Source organism: Heloderma suspectum, chromosome 2 (assembly GCF_057233095.1).
Source record: "Heloderma suspectum isolate Gila_16-S chromosome 2, 16-S_ref, whole genome shotgun sequence".
NCBI classification, from domain to species: domain Eukaryota; kingdom Metazoa; phylum Chordata; class Lepidosauria; order Squamata; family Helodermatidae; genus Heloderma; species Heloderma suspectum.
This window is the reverse complement of record NC_139459.1, coordinates 62,104,139-62,122,667: the sequence shown is the minus strand read 5'-3', so window position 1 is coordinate 62,122,667 and position 18,529 is coordinate 62,104,139. Positions and strand designations below refer to the sequence as shown.

The window sequence follows — 18,529 nt, the reverse complement described above, 5'->3', positions numbered from 1 at the left end:
GAACGAAGCCCCCGCCCCCCCAACCCACGAAAGGTGCGCGAAATGGAGCACTTACCTGCCATTCCTTTCCTGATCATAGCCATGATAGGCTACGTAAATACTTTTAGTAAAAAAATTAGTAAAATAATTTACTAAGTAAATACTACATAAACATAGCCTTTTGCGTCCCTGTGGAGGCCGTTATAGGCTACGTCAGTATTTACATAGCCTATCATGGCAAGCCCCCCCCCCCCAAAACCACGTACGCAAATGGCAGTGGCTACGGCGGCCACCATTTGCGTTCCCTTTTTTTCGCTGTTGTAGCCTACGTAAATATTTACATAAGCTATTACGGCGAAAAAAGGGGAACGCAAATAGCGTAGTGGGCGCTATTTGCGTTCCTTTTTTTCCCGCCGTAATAGCTTACGTAAATATTTACTTAAGCTAAAACAGCGAAAAAAAGGGAACGCAAATGGGGGCCGCTGTAGCCGCCGCCATTTGCGTATGATGTTTTGTTTGTTTGTTTTGTTTTTGCTTGCAGGCTGCCCAGCGGCTGGATGTCCGGCTGCAGGCAGCCCCAGCCGGCAGCTCTGCGGAATCTCCGCGGAGCGGAGCCGGCCGGATTAGGATTTCGGGGGGAGGTGCAGAGCGCCTCCCCCCCACTGCGAATCACTCCGTCGGGAAGGTAAGTGACTTTCATACATCCCTACTTATTACCATAAGCCAAGAAGATCATGTGAGCCTAAGAAGAGCAAATCCAATGTTTTGACAAGTAATCTGAGCAAGTATGACACAGAAATCTTATAGGAATTGCATGCATGGAAACTAAACTGTCATGTTTACAGAATGACTATTTTCACATGAGAAATGTGTTAAATAGCGAGTCATGTGTAGACTGCAATGGCATATGTAGATCCCATTATGTTTTGTCACTTTGCAATTAACGGAAGCAAAAAAATACTATGAAGTATTTTATATATGAATTACAGCATATTATACAAGAAAAATGTTTTCTTTTTCTTATAACCAGTAAAAAGCCTGACAAAGCCTGAGTACGTTCCAGAAGCAATACAATTATTTTTTTCATTCAGGCAAATATGTTGAGAAATGGTTATTTTTTGTGGCTGATTTAATTATTTATTTTGAATATCTATGCGTTCTGTTTTTATTTGTTATTTCACTAGAAAGCTATTCTGATCACTGCTAAAATACTTGTTCCCTCTGTTTGTGGGCGACACAGATGGTTCACATCGTCTGTAGCCTTTAGCCACTCTACTTCCCTAGTTTTACATAGCAGGTGGGCTGGACTTACAGCAGGCAGACTGCCAGATTTCTTAGTCTCTGCCCTTGCATTGCCAATTCATGGAAGCTGTAGCTAATAAGTTTATGTGGTTCTTGTCATGTGTTCACCCGCCCCACTTCAACATGCTGCCTGCTCTGGGCATGAGTCAGGCTTTCCATCTTTGACAGGGGCATCTTTGTGCTCACTGTGGGTGGGTGTGTCAACAGTTTACTTCTGTTTTTGCACTTTCTGTTTTGCTGTGGTCATTCCTGGATCACCAGTTCATGGACCAGGAAGGAATTATATTGCTTTCTATTTGGCAGACTGGGGTAAAGCCCTTTGCCTTTTTATAGGAAAAACTTCAAGAATTTATCCCTATTACTAATCACGTTTGATCTGTATTGTAACCCAGCTGGTTGGGCACTTCATTATCAGGAACCATATTCAGGGGATATATGGGTTCAGTTCCCACATGTCACCACAGGGCTCCCTTGAGGTCCAGTTCTTGACTTATGGGCCAGCTCGTGTCTGGTCACTGGTGTAACACCTGTGCCCCCTAGTGAGTGGTGGTTGAAGAACCCAGATGTTTCATATCACCTCCTGACATTAGCCACCATGTTTCCTTCTTTTGCACAGCAAGCAGGCTGTGCTCTTCCGACAGCTGGTGGGTTGCCAGTTTGCTTTGTACTCTTCCATAGGAACACTGGAATCTGCCTTATATCAAGTCAGACCATTAGTTCACCTAGCTCCATATTGTCTACACTTACTGGCAGCAGCTGTCCAGGGTTTCAGAGATGAGTCTTTTCCTGTCCTACCTGGAGATGGCTGTATTTGGCTTTAGCATTGGCAATTAATGGAAACTGTAGCTAATAAAGTTGTGGCCCCAGTTCTGTATGCTGATTGCCCCTCCTTTGCTTTGCACAAGTATACCTTGCATTCCTTAAACATAGATATGTACCTTGAGTAGGGATAGGTGCGTTTTTTGTTTCAATTCAGTTTTGATAATTTACCAACATTTACAAAGGTCTCCATATTTGGAACAAAAAAAAATTGATATTAAAAAAAATTAAAATGTGCAAGAAACCAAATCTGATAGATTTGTCCATCCAGGCCCAGGGCTTTGAATGCTTTGCTCTAAAAAGTCTGGGTTTGAATCCCTGTGGATTCAGCCTTGTTTGTGGTGCTGAATTAAGGTTGCCACCTCTTTTTTCTGATAGGCTCCTCATTTTTAGCGGCTACATGGGAGGTAGGTACATCATAGTCCTCTCCATGCTCGGAATCGCTGTACCTATTGAATTTGGCTGGTGCAGATAGATGGGAATTTCATAGATGAGGGAAAGAACTTGAGACTTTAAAAAACTGAATGCAAGAGAAAGCGAAACTGACAAATTCACCCATTCCTAACCATGACTGCTACTGCAAATATTCACCTCCCCAGTATGAGGCTGATTCAGATGTCTAAAGGAGAACCTCCCATAGCATAGTAGTAAGTTCCATTTGTGACTTTGCCTATTCTATGCTGTCTGCTATGTGAGAACTTTATGACTTAAGGTTTTGAGTGAAAGACTTCCAGTTTGGGGGCTTTTCTAATAATATGGGTATCAAAGGCTATATACTTAACATATTTAAGCTTTCGGACTGTTTTAGAAGGATCTTTTATTACCCCCATCACTAAGCGAGACAGTGAGATCCAAAGCAAATGAAACCAAATGAGACCCATAGAGTTAAATTTTTATCCATCTTGAGTTTTCGAAAAACAGGATAGTTTAAAAATCAGATAGGATATGTTATGCCTCAAGAATTCCCTAGATACTTTGAACATTTCACGTATTTCTTTAAGGAAGACGATTCCATTGCTGAACTGCTGATGTAGTTAAGAAGTTAAAGCTGCTTAGATTTTGAAGCAATATTCTTATTAAAGCATCCTAAAATGGGCTTCAGTGACGGTTCTAAATTTTCTTAGAAATGTTCTTACCTAGTCAGTTCTCCTCCTTCCACCTTTGTAATTAGTGTTTTTTTCCCCTTAGGTTTAACTGTTTAGATTTGCCTTTTTTGTGTCACTCTCTGCTCCCCCTAGCCACTTTGGATTCTGAGTTATTTCTGCAAATATTTTCATCTCTCTTAAATGTGAAATTGCATGTTTGGGATACTTCTCCACAAATGTGGATATGTATTTTTCATATTGGTAAGATTTTCTGCATGATTCATTCACATCTGATTTGGGATCCTACTGACTAGCTAGCTATTATGCAAAGTGCTGATTTCTCATCATTCTATTGTGTGCAAAATCGCACAATGTAGCTGTTTTTCCTCTTTACTCATGATCCACAAATTATTGGATGCATGAATAATATAATAATTATGATAAAATATAGAAGGTAGCTATTTTCAGGACACTTAGGGCGCAATCCTATGCAGATAGGCAGCTGCCTCCGAACCCAGAGGCGACCGCCTATCCAATGCAGGGCAGGGGAAGCACGGAGAGGTTCGTTCCCTCTGCACTCCTCCTGCCCTGCGTTTTCAGCTGGACAGCCATTTTCAGTTGTCTAGCCATGGGAGAGCAGAGCAGGGGAGGCGGCTGCTGTACAACACATAGGATATGTCATACAGGCATTTCCACCCTCCCCGCCCTGGAACACCCCCTGGAATGCCCCCTTTTGGCCGCTCTGCACTCCCCTTGTGAGTGCAGAGCATGGGGCTTCTCCGTGCTGCCTGCAAGGTAGCATGGAAGCGGGGCGGGGGGGAAGGTCAGTTCTCCAGGAACCAACCTTGGAGTGCAGGCTGCGAGATCGGTTCCTGGAAAACAACATATCCTATGGCGGTCTAGCTGCTGACTAGCGGCCATAGGATTGCTCCCTCCTTTACTGTTAGGAAAATGCATATATTAGTAGCATTCTTAGTTTTGAGGAACACACCAGAATGTTCTTATTTAGCTGCATGTATTGAACATCAGTGGCATATCAGCTTAGTGAACCAGGCAACGTCATGCCATAGTTGACAGAAAAGACAAAAGATTCTGTAACACCTTGGAAGCCAACCGGCTTATTGTGTTCTTGAAAAATCTGTGATAATAGTGGATGTACACATGCTTTTAAATTACCCCCCTGTGATGTGGGGATTAACAGAAGGACAGCAAAACTGGATATTGAGAGCCCTTACAGTTGCAACGAGACTTACACTTCAAGCTTGGAAGGAAAAACACCCACCACCTATCAGTCAGTGGACTGAAGATCTCATCCTCTTGCTACATTTGAGCATATTTCCATAAGTCATATGGATGCTTATTTAGATATCTGGACTGTTTATATTAATGCATATATTTGAAATGGACAAATTGTGTTAAATCCCCCCCTTTGTGATCTTCCCCCCTTTTTTCTATATCAAGGGAGATGTTAATAATTACTATATATTGATACATTTTATGAAATGATTCTCCCTTTTTTGCTGCTGTTGTTGTTGCATTGCAGATAAAAATATTTAAAACCTGGATTATTGTGGGGTTGAGCTTTCATAGTGAATAAGCTCTACTGCCCTCGGCTTACAATCTAAAATTCATGACACAAAGAGGAAAAGTGAGAAGGGAAGAGAAAAACAAGCAAAGTCAGATACCAGTTCTTAAAGTTACAAAGTTCTTATGACCAGATTTAATGGAAAGAATTTAAGGAGAAGAAGAGCTAAATGGAGCTGGTCTTTCAGCAGAGCCAATGGAGTAGCCATGCTTATCTTTCCATCTGCAGCAGCCTGATGGAATAGCTGCTGCCAGGAGACAGTTGAGGGAGGGAGAAGCCTGATGGAGCTGGTCTTACATATCTTAGGCTGCAATCCTGTACCCACTTACCCGGGAGTATGCCCTATTGAACTCAGTCGGTCTAATATTTAAGTAGAGATGTATAGGATTGTGCTGTTAGTGTGCTTCCTTGTTTCTGATTATGTAGCATCTTTGCAATCATATTTGCAAATGTATATCAACGACCCCTAAGAGGTAAAAAATTTACTAATTGTTTTCTATTTTTATTGTGTAATTAGCATTTGGAAATGGAGTGGGGAGGTGAATATTCTCTTGATTCTTCGAACTTGGATTGTTTGTTAAACATACTTCCTGGAGATCTGGAGTTTCAACAGATACTTGGTGACATTGATGAGAAAATAAAGAAAAATGCTTCTAGGTAAGCTATTTTCACCCCCCCCCCAATTATTTACATACCAAACAATAAAAAATAATTGGAATGATTTATAAAGAATATGTATGTATGTATGTATGTAGTGTATCTGTATATTATAAAGGCCTGGTTTACAAGTCAGAAAAATCCAGAATTTAAAAATTTCTGGGTTATTGTGAATGTAGCAGCATGCTAACAGACTCTGCTGGATTGCTTCCACTCCATATGGAGCAGCTAAACAAACCTTTTGATACATATGAACCAGGAACTCTGTTACATGAGAACTAGAAACCAGCTAAACAAACCATAGCTTACCATTACATGTGACCCAGGAACTCTGGCTTGTCTCTCCCCTGACAAGCCAGAGAAATAACACAACAAGCAATAGTTGTTATTTCGCTGGCTTGTCAGGGGAGAACAAACCAGAATTCCTGGTTCTCACATAACACTAAAACCATGGACAGAAGGTTTGTGGGTTGTTCATCATCTCCCGCTTTTAGTGGGAGCATTCTAGTAGTGTGCAGCAGCATGTTGCTGTGTTCACAATAACTCAGAATTTTAAAAGGTTCTGGGTTATTCTGACTTGTGAAGCAGGTCATATATTTTATTTGTCTTCCTCTTCGCTACTTGATGTACTAAAATTAATCACTAACTATTGTATTATAGAAAAACATGTATGCCATATAATTATACAGATTATCTACTATTTTGTATGTGTTTTTACTTTGAAAATAGACAAAGTTGGCTGGTCCTTTTTCCCTACCCTTCCCTCTCCTGCTAGGTACTTCACCAGAAACTGGTACAGGGATTCACTAGTCTATATTGATCTAATGGCTCCCAGGGTGCCATATTGCATAACAGGACTGGTAGCAGACCACCCACTTTTCCATCACTGCAGCATAGCACATATACTCTTACATAGCCCTGCTATGTGATGCTGTGAGCCGAAGGCAATAGCAAGTGCAGCTATGCTGATTGATGCTTTTCTGTTAGGTCAGTTTTCTGGTAGGGCTGTAACCTGATTAAAGAAATTTAAATGGATTAATCACATTTTAGTCAATCTATCGATTAAAAGTGCACGTGGATAAAATCACTATCACTAAAATCACTATGATCACTAACATATAGTAGGCATCATCTTAGAGAAGCATTCTTCCTGTGTGTGAGGGAAGGGAGAATGCCACTTTTAAGATGGTGCTTGCCATCCACAGTCTTTATAAACAGTTGTATTTTTTAAAAAAAGTATACATGCAGGCTACGGCTGGTGACAGTTGTAGTCTAACAACATTTCGAGTGCCACACATTCCCCACCCCTGATCTGACCTATTAATCCTTGCAGCCCTAGTTACCGTGCTTGACTTCTACTAACGCCATGAAATAAGCTAGTTAGGCAAGCTTCTTAAATAAACACACTTCCTTTATTTTGCCATAAAGGAATATGTATTATACCTTGAACAAAGGCAAAAGTTTCTTGATATGGAGATTCAGTGATAGAAAAAGCTGTATCCACCATTTTCTGCCTGTTGTACAAGGAGCTCTGGTTCCCCATACTTTCAGATTCCCTTTTACAGCAAGGCATATAGCCACAGGAAGGCATATAGCCACAGGAAAGATTTGGCTCATTTCTTGAAGTGTCAAGACATCTCTAGGCCCATTGTTTCTATTGGGTGTCCATTAGGGAAAAAATCCTTTGCAGGGCACATCACTCTTCTTGTCCAAGGAGAAAAGTGAACAAACGGGCTTCTTGTTTAATGCTGCCATGGTAAAACTTCGGCCAGGATAAAATAATGAGCAACTAAGGGGCACATGGGACAAGGAAGAGATCTTCCTCCAAAATGTTGGCAAGCCTTTTTTATTATTAGGTCATCATAGATTAATAATAATCAGTTCACTGTTTTATATTTTAAGTGGATAATGAATTAAATCAGACATCTATTAACTTGAATAATGGACAGAGAAATCCTATATTCAAAATTTACTAGTGCTGGAGATATGCTGCTGCTATGCCAGTGAAATGGTCACCATATCCAATGCATGCTTGGCCTGGAAGGGAGGAGAAACACAATCAGAAAATACAAAATTGGTGTAAAAATGACACACACATCCCTGAAAATACCCCCAGGGCCTGTCAGTCAGGAACTGAATTGATGATAAGGCCCACATGGCACCCACACAATGAACTTATGACAACAGGTGCATATCACCAACACTTACCTCTGTATCACCACACACATAACAATCAAGATGACACCACAGTACCCCCACTCCATCAGCCCCAGTGGCACCATGAACAATAGGCAGCAGTTGGAGCACAAAGTCCCTGAACCTGGATGCAGAGTGGGAATTGATGAGGGAGTGAGAAAGAAAAGGGAATGGTGTTCCCTGACTGCTCTGTCAATGCTCATGGCTTGGCCTCCTTCTAATGCAAGGAGGGGTAGACTGCAGTGATATACTTACCCGTTTGCCCTTGGGGTTTGTAGTGGGACCCTGTGGATGTGGTGATAGCTTGTTCTGCTGTCTGAGTATCGGATGTGATCTTGTAAGGCAAAAAGTGCTCATGAGTAGGCTAGGTACTTATTAGGATTCTAGGCAGAGAAGTGTTGTCAATGTGCTCAAGTTCCCATGTGTATTGTGAGACTAGGCCCCATTTTCATAGTTTCCCATCACTAAGGTTCCCCCTTGCGAGTTCTAAGTGTGTACAACATGAGGCCAGAGAGAGATCTAACCCTGTGCTGCGTGCCCTGTCATCTGGGTTGTGGCCTCCCTGCGTGGAGTTTATATACTGGTTATGACATGCTGTGATTGGGCCATGCATGAAGGCCACAACACAGATGAAAGTGCATGTGGCACAGGCCTATGTAGGGCACCATATCCTGTATTCTGTCATGATGACGTGGGAAGGGCATTTATTGATGCGGAGCTTGGGAGTGGTTATTTTAAAATGTTGTTCCCCTCCCCTTGAAGTCAGTGGAAGGGAAATGCTTTGTGCCAGATCCAAGGCTAGTGTAAAGTTAAAGAATTGACAGAGACATGGTCATTCATTGAAGGAGCATAGGATATGGCACAAGTGTTCTCCTTCGCTATGACACCTATGTCTTGCCCATACCTCCACCTTGTTTTAGCCATTCTGGTGGTGAAAGTACATTCTGAAAGAACAGTAATTTTCTGTTCTGAAAGTAATTTTTTGTCCCAACACACAAGTATTTGACCTGAAATATTTGAGGAAAAAATTAAAGCATACTTAATGTGATTTAAACATTAATTTTGTATTGGAAAAGTTGTAGAATTTTGTATTGGAATAGTTCCAAAACATTAAAAACAATAGCATGTACTTCGCTTAAATTTTTTAAATTTAAGAAAAAACTGCCAAAGGTTTTAATTTTAAATTTAAATTTTTTAAATTTAAGAAAAAACTGCTAAACTGCCAAACACTAAATAAACTGTTGACACACTAATTTATTTTAGCAACCCAAAGAACTTTTCATGATATGCTGACAACCACTCATCTATTTCAACAGAGTTCAACTCTCTTCCAATATGGTTTTTGGGGCACGTTCAGTTTTGCGGTCATTATTTATTCGTTCCATTTTAATCTGAGATATATATGCATTTCAGTGACATATGTGTATTCTCCCACATACTTGCTAAGGTTAATCACCTGAAACACATAAATTACAATGTTGAAACTGGCAAGCTTGCCCAGTATTTTATTCGCAATTGGCATACATTCATTTTTACTAATGAACTTAAGTATCAGAAATTTTGCTGTGGAAAAATAAAGCAATGGAAAATGTTCTTCCCAACGTCACTGCTGACAGCATATCTGGGTATTTTTGCCAGCCTGTTTTTTGTGCCAGTGGCATAACTTGTGTTCTGCTGGTGTAGGAGGGCTTATATTGACTCTTATAGCTCTTCAGCTGGCAGATCTTCAATACAGCATTTCTTTCTAAATGTCTGTTGTTGTTGCTTTTGTTGTTGTAGTTAATGTGAGATAAATGAAGAACGCATATAAATACTAACCACTGTGCACATTTACAGGAAAGCATGAAAAATTTACACAAGTAGAGTTTCCCTTCACATTTCGTTAGTCAAGATGTGTTTTTCCCAAGCAGTGTTGGAAAATGTGCATAAATTCAGAATTATTATGAGATTATTTTGTAGCTTTTCCTATCTTTATCCCCATTTTGTAACTGTATTTTGACTTGGAGACTCTATATGGATAGGGCAATGTGTGAAATGTCTTGTTTATGCTGTTATTTTGCACATTCTGTGGGCCTTCATGTGAATGTACTCTTCCATTGGTGTTTATGTACACTTTTCATTCAGCTCACACTTACTGCTACAATATAATGCTTTATAGGAGTTGGTAAAAAAAAAATTCTAGGACAATAATAATCTGGAAACATCCCCACTTTCAGGCTGAAACAGTGTCAGTATAAAGAGCTTTATCTGTCATAAAAAAATAATGGATTTAATCCTCTTTATTGACCTATTATTTGCTGGAGGCATTTTAGTAAACCAATTTTTTATGTTAGGAAAGCTAATACAAGAATATTACTGTGTGATTTGGCTTCTCCACAATAAGCAGATTCACAATTTTTTTATTTATGATGAGATTCATGCACTGGAGTTTGAGCAATTTATACCATTTGTACTTGTTCAACTATAAAATGAATCTGTTTTGCTCCTCACTGGTGTGTGTGCTGCATTTTATTGTAATGTGATTTTTTAATTGTATTGTTTTGTTCTGTAAGTCACTAAGAGAACTTTTTGTTGTAGGGCGGTCTATAAATAGCATAAATAAGTAAACAAATATTCTTGGTAAATATATGAAAAATATGGCAGATCCATACTTTATGATGATTATGATGTCATGTTATAATCAAATACAAAAAGAACAAAATCAAATACAAAAAGAAACTGATATTTATTTTGCTGTGTTGGAGCATTGTGGTTTATACTACAGTAAAGTCTCTTGAAATTCACCTGTCTAATCCTTGTATCATAGTTAGGACAAATTGCTGAAATATATTGTTCTGTGAAGGCTTTATATTGGTTTGTAGTCATTGGTTATCATCCAGATTAGCCTGAAACCTATTCTGAAATGAATGAAATGAAACCAAATCTAGCTGAATGAACAATAGTTGAGCTATTCCAATTCACAAAGCTGTAATCTATTAAATTTGATTAAGTAAGACACATCAGATACTACAATAGCAGTCTTTGACAAAATATCCCGGAAGCCAAAGCCTATGGCTAGTGCATCAGGTTTCAGAGTTCTAAGAGAAGGTTACATAAGTTATGAAGGTACATCCCTGTATTTTATCATGTTTAGAAGCAGTGTTCGTGCAATGGACTATTCCATCAGAAGTACCTCAAGGTATTGTTTTCCATAGAAGTCCTTGCATTCATGAAAAAGCTCTTTGATAAAGAGGAGATATTTGTTTCAGGAGCACTGTTTCAAACTCATTCATGCTCAGTGGTTTCTTGAAAAGACCTTTTTATGTAGAGTATTTTATAAGCCACCCACATATTATTCCATTTAAAGGAGCATTTATAGTTTTGTATGACGCAGTTGTAAAACTTTTCATAGTTATTAGACTAGATAAGGTCTGTACCTCTGTGATGTTCATTTTAGCTATTTAAGGTTATAATCACATATTCACAATTTGATAGCAAGATGCAAGCCTATATAGGCAAGGATCCAAACAGCCTTGTGTGTGTTAGTGGAAGGCATTTGGCATGTGGGGAGGAAGATCACCGATTTTTCATATCCTACTCCTAACCTTCATTTCTCCACAGATTTAGCCTTATATTACTTATTCACAGTACAATAAAATATGACCTATCCATAGCTACCTGACGATTTCCTTTCTAATAGTATCAGTGTGTTCAGACCTCTTCAGTGTATATGTAAATTTAGTATTCTTCTTGACCCAGTGTGGAGGCTATAACATTTACTTACATTGAATCTTATTTGCCACTTTGTTGTCCATATCCTTCAGTTTGGTGAGAGCCCTTCCGTCTCCTTGAATTCACTAACCTTCAACATTTGCTGTCATGCACAAACTTGGCCTGCTCCTGATTCCTTATCATTTGTTAATACGTTAAATAGTACAAAGACTAATACAGATCCTTAGGGGGAAGGTCCTTCTGCTTGTGCTACTTGTGAAAATTGTCCATTTATTCCTACCATCTGCTTCCTGTTGTTTAACCAATTGCTGATTCATAAGAGGACCTGTCCTTTTATACCATAAGGGAAATGATAAAGACTGGATTTGGATGATATGATAACTTATGATGGGTTAAATAAGCTGTGAGGGCTTATTTAACCCATTGTGGGTTATCGTGTTGTCTGTCGGGCCTTTTTTATCCACGATGGTTGATTTGGCCAAAATAAGCCACTCTGATAAACTACGGTCTGCAGTAGGGGGTATTTAAACCACCATGTGTTACCATTTTATCTGTCAAGCACTGTGCGTTATTTTGCTCGCTTACAGAGTCGTGCAGCAAGAGTGGTTCAGATTTCTGCCATTGCTCTGTTTTTCGTAGGAGCTCTCTATGTAATGGAAACTCCCTGGCAGTTTGCTGGGATGGGGAGAAAAGTGAGCATGCTTTTCCCCTATTCCCCCATTTTCCCCTATTCTGCAATTGCCTCTGTTCCTCTTTTTAAATTATTTTTCCTTTGCATGTTTGTGCATTTTTTATTTTAAACTTTTTTCCTTTGCACTTTTTTGCATTTTTAGATTTGCACATTTTTGCAATTGTGGCATTGGGACCATGTTAAAGCCTCCATCCCAGTAATGTCTATGGGGATAAAAGCGCAATTCTGCTTTAGTGAGAAAGCACCGTAGTGCTTTGGCAAATGAGCAAAAGAGTGTCACAGCTCCGTATGAGGTTTGGTCCTGATCCTGCAAACCTGCAAAGTTTTATAGCCACCACCCCATTTTTGGTGCACTTGGGATTTTCGCTACTTGGTGAGTGATCATGCAGGGTTTTGATGGTGCATTGAGTGCCTCCTGACTAGGGGAGGCTGTGTATGAAGTTTGGTCCTGATCCTGCAAGCCTCCAAGGGTCCCAGGGCATAGTCTGAAGGCACATGAGACAGCCACCTTGCTGGAGCTAAGCAGGTTTGGGTCTAGTCAGTGCTTGGAGGGGAGACCACTTGGGAACCATATGTAGCCACCTTGAGTTCCATGATGGAAAAAATGTGGGATAGAAATATAATGAAATATAAATAAATAAATAAATAAATAAATAAATAAATAAATAAATGGTTTATAGCTGCATGCCTAGGGCGGTTCTCCCCCTCTTTCCACTCAGTTTCTCTTTGACTGCCACAGCAGCACCATTGTTGAGAGCTTTCTCCCCAAATAGCTTTAGTAAAACAAAAGAGACTGAGCTGAGTGTCTACGTTTATTATTTTTCCCTTATTTTCTTTGTCTTAATTCATTCTTTTAAATGTTTGTTTAATTTTTTCTTTGTGATCTATTTAAAACTGCTCTTGCGGTAACCAAAACACAGCCTATGGCTCTTGAAGCCCCATTCCATAAATGTGCGGACTGCAGGAGCAAACTATCACCAACCGACAGGCATAACCGCTGCATTTTTTTGTTTGGGCAAGGCCCATTTAATAGAATTGTGCACATACTGACAAAGTTTTACTAAACAAGTACAACAAAATTGCTCCTCTTACCTTTGTGCAGTATTTTGGGAGCAGTGAGTGCTACAGGCAACGGACCTGGCAAAACAGTCTGAAACCAGTTGGGTCTCAATCTACTCAAAGCAGTCTCTTATGAAGGCACTCATCACTCCATTGACATCAGCACCAGATTTGCCAGATCTGCCCTGACCACTGGCCCCTAGATCACAGTTGGATCTATTGACAGTTGACCCCTTGCCAGGTCATTGGCTTAGGAAACCGACTAAGGCTAGATGCCCCGCATCAGTTCAGGCTGACCAGCCCAAGAAGAAGAAAGGGATTTGTATACTCCTCCACTGGCAGAAAGGGATTCGTACTCTCCTACACTGTTGCCATCCCTGGTTCCTCAGGCTGATATGGCTGAATCCCTGTGGGAAAGGCCATTACTTCCACTGCAACTACCAGTGCAACTCATGCCTATCTCTGTGGTGCAGAGACCATCGTGCATCACTTCAGTGGCTGTGGATGATACCTGTGCACCGGGTTCTTCATCAAAAGGTGAGTTATGGGATCCCTTAATGCCTATTTCACAGTCAGAGCTCTCAAATGTGATGACCCACGTAGCATCCCCTCAATACCATCACCCCATGGAGCTGAGGAACAGTTCACTGGACTTGTACTACTCCAGGAGCTCTGACCATTTTTGCACAGAGAGGAGAGGATGGGGGTCATCCTGGCGAGAACCCTATATGGATTGATACTCTTGCTCTCTGCATCATGCTCTCAGAAGACTAGACTCCCCTCCAAGCTACTACAGGGAACAACCATGGTATTTCCAACCATATCCACTGTGGTCCCAGATTTCCCCAACTGCAGGAGGTCACCAGAAACCAGACCAACCACTCACAGAACACGTACTGTGTCAGCTACACAGTCCACCAACCAATCTCGGAACTGACCACTTTGGTACCACAAACTTTAACCACAAAATAGTATTTTACCATAACTAAAAGTCACGCTAACATCAGCATCCCCAGCAGTTCCAGTGGCATTTGCCACTGTAGTACCATCAGCTCCAGCTGTGTTACATGTCTCTTGGACAATTACTATCACAGGCTCCACTCACACTCCTCTAACTGTGAAGACAAACATACCAAAACCATTAGAACCACCAATGCAGTTGGAATCCGATTTGGAAGACTATCAGTGGGATTCATCTGACTTGAAGTCTACTCAACCTTCCATTTCCTCCCCTGACCAGGGAGTGGGCAGTGGTTCTAAGCCATCCCCAATGGAGGACAACCTTCCTTACATGGAACAGTTATTCCGCATGCCTGCATCATTGGGATTGGAGATCCAGTGAGTGGATACACCAGTTGATGACCTAGCAATGGACTTTGTCCAGTCAGAAATCTCAGGTCCTGTGGCCTTACCAACTCTCCCCTCCTTCCTCAAGGCTGCCAGAGAATCCTGGAAAAGCGCTCCTCCACTCCTCCAACATCAGAGAGGATGGAGAATCTGTTCTGAGTTCAACCAGAAAGTTGTACTTTTCTTTCTCAACACCCTGTTCCAACATACATTATTATAGAGTCTGGGCATAATAAGACACAATTGAAGCCTCATTCAGTGCCAAGCGATCAAGAAGGTCACAAGTGTCAGGGTGGACACTGAGCCCATAGAATCCCAGAGTAGTTCTGATTCTGAGGAAGAGCAGTTGCTCCTGGGAGAGGAGCGCGCTCCTCTTTCCCAGGACCAACAGCTGATGGAGATTCCTCCCACCAGCATTCCTAGCTTAGTTAGCAGTCCAGGGAGTGACCAAGCACAGATAGCAGACTTGGTAGATGCACGACGCAGATGCAGAGAGCGGCGCCAGATGGAGGGCGCGGAAAGGAGGCGAAGTGCCAGGTTGGGACGCGAACAACGGCTGTGCCCAGAGGCTCCAAGGGAAAAGGGGAGGGACTCTCCCTAGTCCTTAAGTTCAGGGGTCTGCCAGTAATTCCCTTTCAAACGGGGACCAACTGTTCCAGCTTAGGGCATAGGTACTGTGCTGCTCAGATCTAGTTGCAATCGGTATAGTTGTTAAGTTGTAAAAGAAGAATAAAGCTTTGAAAGGAATTCCTTTGTCTGTGTCTGGACTTGGCTACTGGTTTAGACAGAGAGAGACCTCCAAGGAGCCCTTGACAGCAAGTTGAACATGATGGGCTGCAAAAGCTACTCTGCTGTGGGTTTTGCATTTCATTTTGCAAATTATCAAACCTGTATGGCTCGTTACCAATTTTTTCCTGTGGCAGAAGACTGCCTCCTTACTAGTATATTTGCCAGGTTGTTCAAAACCAAAGCCATTAAATTAGTTAAACAGCAAATATGGCTAAGTACATGGCAGACTGTGAGGTAAATCGCCATGGCAGGGGCGATTGCTTTATGCAGATACACATGGCTATGTTCTGCGGCAGTCACAAAGGCTGCTCAATCCCGCATCAAGCGTATGCCCTTCGTTGAACAAAGCTTGTTCAATTCTGCTACAAATGACACCTTAAACCATGTGGGTATTGGTGCACCCCAACAACTCTAATTCCCAAGTCCCAGACCTTGGAGCCAGATTCAGTGCCAAAAGCAATCGATACAATTCCAGTGACCACTCCTTTCATAAGAGCTGATCTCAGCAATGCAGAAGAGCTTTCACCTTCCCTTGATACTGACAGCAGTCATGTCACAAACTGGGTGATGGATAAAAGTGGTGCCTTTGACCCTTTGCACTTTAATGAGATGGATCACCCCACTTTTGGCTCCCAACTAAATACAGTAGGTAGTACATAGCATGGTGTCATATTACTACTGAAAAATGATTTTTTGCCATTGTGCAGTGTGCATATAATATAGAAGTTTGCTTCCCCCTTTGGTCTCCCTGAAGGTCATGGCCTCTTCTCCTCCCCCCATTTGGAGGAAGAAGTTACATCACTGCTACAGAAAGGAGCTATTGAGAGAGTTAACCCCCAGCAAGGCACCTCGGGGTTCATGTCCCGTTACTTTACTGTCCAGAAGAAGGTTGGGGGCCTCTGAACCATTCTAGACTTAAGGGATTTTAATTCCTTTATCTAACTAAAGAAGTTCCGAATGGTAATCCTCACTTCAATTCTTCTCCTGCTCCAGGGAAGGGCCTGGTTTGCCTCCAGGGATCTTAAAGAGGCTTATTTCCATATCTCAATTCACCCTTTCTCAGATCTCATTATCTGAGATTTGCCACTAACAGTACTATCAATTTCAAGCGTTGACAGTCAGCTGCAAGGCATCACAGTATCCCCATATACCAATGGTTGGCTCATTGTGGCACCATCTTGTTTGCTTCTTTGCTCTTCTTCTTTCCAGCCTAGGCCTGTGCATCCATGTCTCCAAATTCCACCTGGTCTCAATCACTCTGATTCAATACATTGGAGGCATGTTGGACTCGGAAAGGGCCAGAGCCTTCCTCCTGGCAGACACAGTTGTCACCCTCACAGCAATGGCATGCTTCATTGCACCCAGGAATTTGATCTCTCTTTCTGGCATCAGTCACCTACTTAGAGTGACCACCTCTGTTGGTTCCTAACTGCTGTTTGCCCTGAGCAGGGTTCATCTTGGATCCAACTCGTACTACTGAGATCGATCCATCATTCCTTCCATTGGTGGATGGTCCTGTTGCACCTATCTGTTTCAGATAGTGACTAGTGACACATCCATCCAGGATGGGGAGCCTGTTGTGGCCTGTACTGAGTGTGTGCCCTATGGTCCCCAGAGGGAAAACATCAATACTCTGGAACTACTGGTGGTCCATAAAGTTCTGGTCAATTTCAAGGACATTGTCCAAAACCGAGTTGTGCAAATTGCATCAGACAACACTGCCAATGTTTGGTATATAACCTGATTGAAGGTTATATACCATGGGGGGACCTGATTGAAGACTCTTCTTTGGTTCATTCTAGACCTATGGGAATGGGCTATAGCTCAAGGAATCTAACTGTGTGCTATCTGGATGGGGAGGAATAAGATGAAGCTGAACCCTGACAAGACCTAGGTACTTTTGGTGGGAGAAAAGAGGAGGTTGGGGGATGTTGACCTGGTGTTGAATGGGGTACAGCTACCCTTGAAAGACCAGGTCTGCAGCCTGGGGGTCATTTTAGACTCCCAGCTGTCCATGGAGGCTGAGGTGTCAGCTGTGAGCCGGACAGCGCTGTACCAACTCCATCTGATACGGCGGCTGCACCCCTACCTTCCCAACCATCTGCTCCCATCGGTAGTACATGCCCTGGTCTCCTCTCGTCTAGACTACTGTAATGCGCTTTACATGGGGTTACCCTTGAAGACAGTTCAGAAGCTGCAGTTGTTGCAGAACGCGGCGGTTTGCCTGATTAAAGGCAGCCGCCGGCGTGATCACGTCACTCCAGTGCTGAAGGAGTTGAACTGGCTACCAGTTGTTTTCCGGGACAAATTCAAGGTGTTGGTTTTGACCTTTAAAACCCTATACGGTTCCGGCCCAGCCTATCTCAAGGAACGCCTCCACCAACACCAGACAGGCCGCTCAACAAGATCAGCCTCGAATGTCCTTCTCTCTGTCCCATCAGCCAGGACAGCTAGACTGGTGAGGATGAGGGAGAGGGTCTTCTCTGTGGTGGCCCCCACTCTATGGAACTCCAACCCTAGGGAACTCCGCCATGCCCCCTCTTTAATGAGCTTCCACCACGCACTGAAAACTTGGTTGTTCAGGCGGGCATTTGGGGTGAGTTAGGGTAGTTTTAGACAATGTTTTAATGTGTAATTTTACTGTTTTAAATTATACTGTTGTACATCGCCCAGAGTGGCCAGGTGACTGGCCAGATGGGCGATTAAGAAATTTAATAAATAAATGAAGTCCATCTGGATGGGGCAGATAACACCTTGGCTGAGGCACTAAGACAGATAGAAGGAACTTCGCACAAATTGTTATTGGACTGCTCCATTGTACACAGTGTTTCCAGACATCAAAATTTTTTAGAAGCAACTCAGCAGCCCAGCACCTGCCAATTCTTCAATGTCAAATAGTGGGCATTCCAGTCATATGCAGCATCTGTTCCAGTCGATCCAGTTACCTGTCTTATCATCTCTCCAAGCTTATCTGGCAGCATTGGCTGTGTTCCACTGTAGAATCCAAGGACATACGTCGTTCTCCCATCCAGTGGTTCAAAAATTTCTCAAAGGTCTGAAGAACTTATACTCATCAGTCTCTAGGCCAATTCCTACCTGATGTCTGTCTGTAATATTGACTGCTTTGATGTCCAAACCATTCAAACCCCTTGCCACATCTGACTTTTAAAGTGCTCTTCCTTGTCGCCATAATGTCCAGATGTCAAATAAGTGAACTAGCGGCTCTTAGGTCTGATCCCTCATTTACTGTTGTCCAGCATTACCCAACATTTTTGCCCAAGAGCGTTAAATGTTTTCATTTGAATCACA

The 18,529-nt window shown here is 42.0% G+C and overlaps 1 protein-coding gene across 13 annotated transcripts in view; it reads left to right on the top strand.

The window, feature by feature from the left end:
• Nucleotides 1-18,529, top strand: part of KIAA0825 (KIAA0825 ortholog) — a 377,294-nt gene that overhangs the window by 31,090 nt on the left and 327,675 nt on the right. For 7 of the 13 annotated variants that reach the window (XM_084833751.1, XM_084833745.1, XM_084833755.1 and 4 more), the window contains 2 exons: nucleotides 521-664; nucleotides 5,288-5,427. The exons of 1 other annotated variant lie outside the window; for it this stretch is intronic. In XM_084833751.1, coding sequence (XP_084689877.1) covers nucleotides 521-664; nucleotides 5,288-5,427 — 284 coding nt within the window. The remainder of the gene's footprint in view (nucleotides 1-520; nucleotides 665-5,287; nucleotides 5,428-18,529) is intronic. 5 more of the 13 variants (XM_084833749.1, XM_084833757.1, XM_084833750.1 and 2 more) reach the window with 1 other exon arrangement.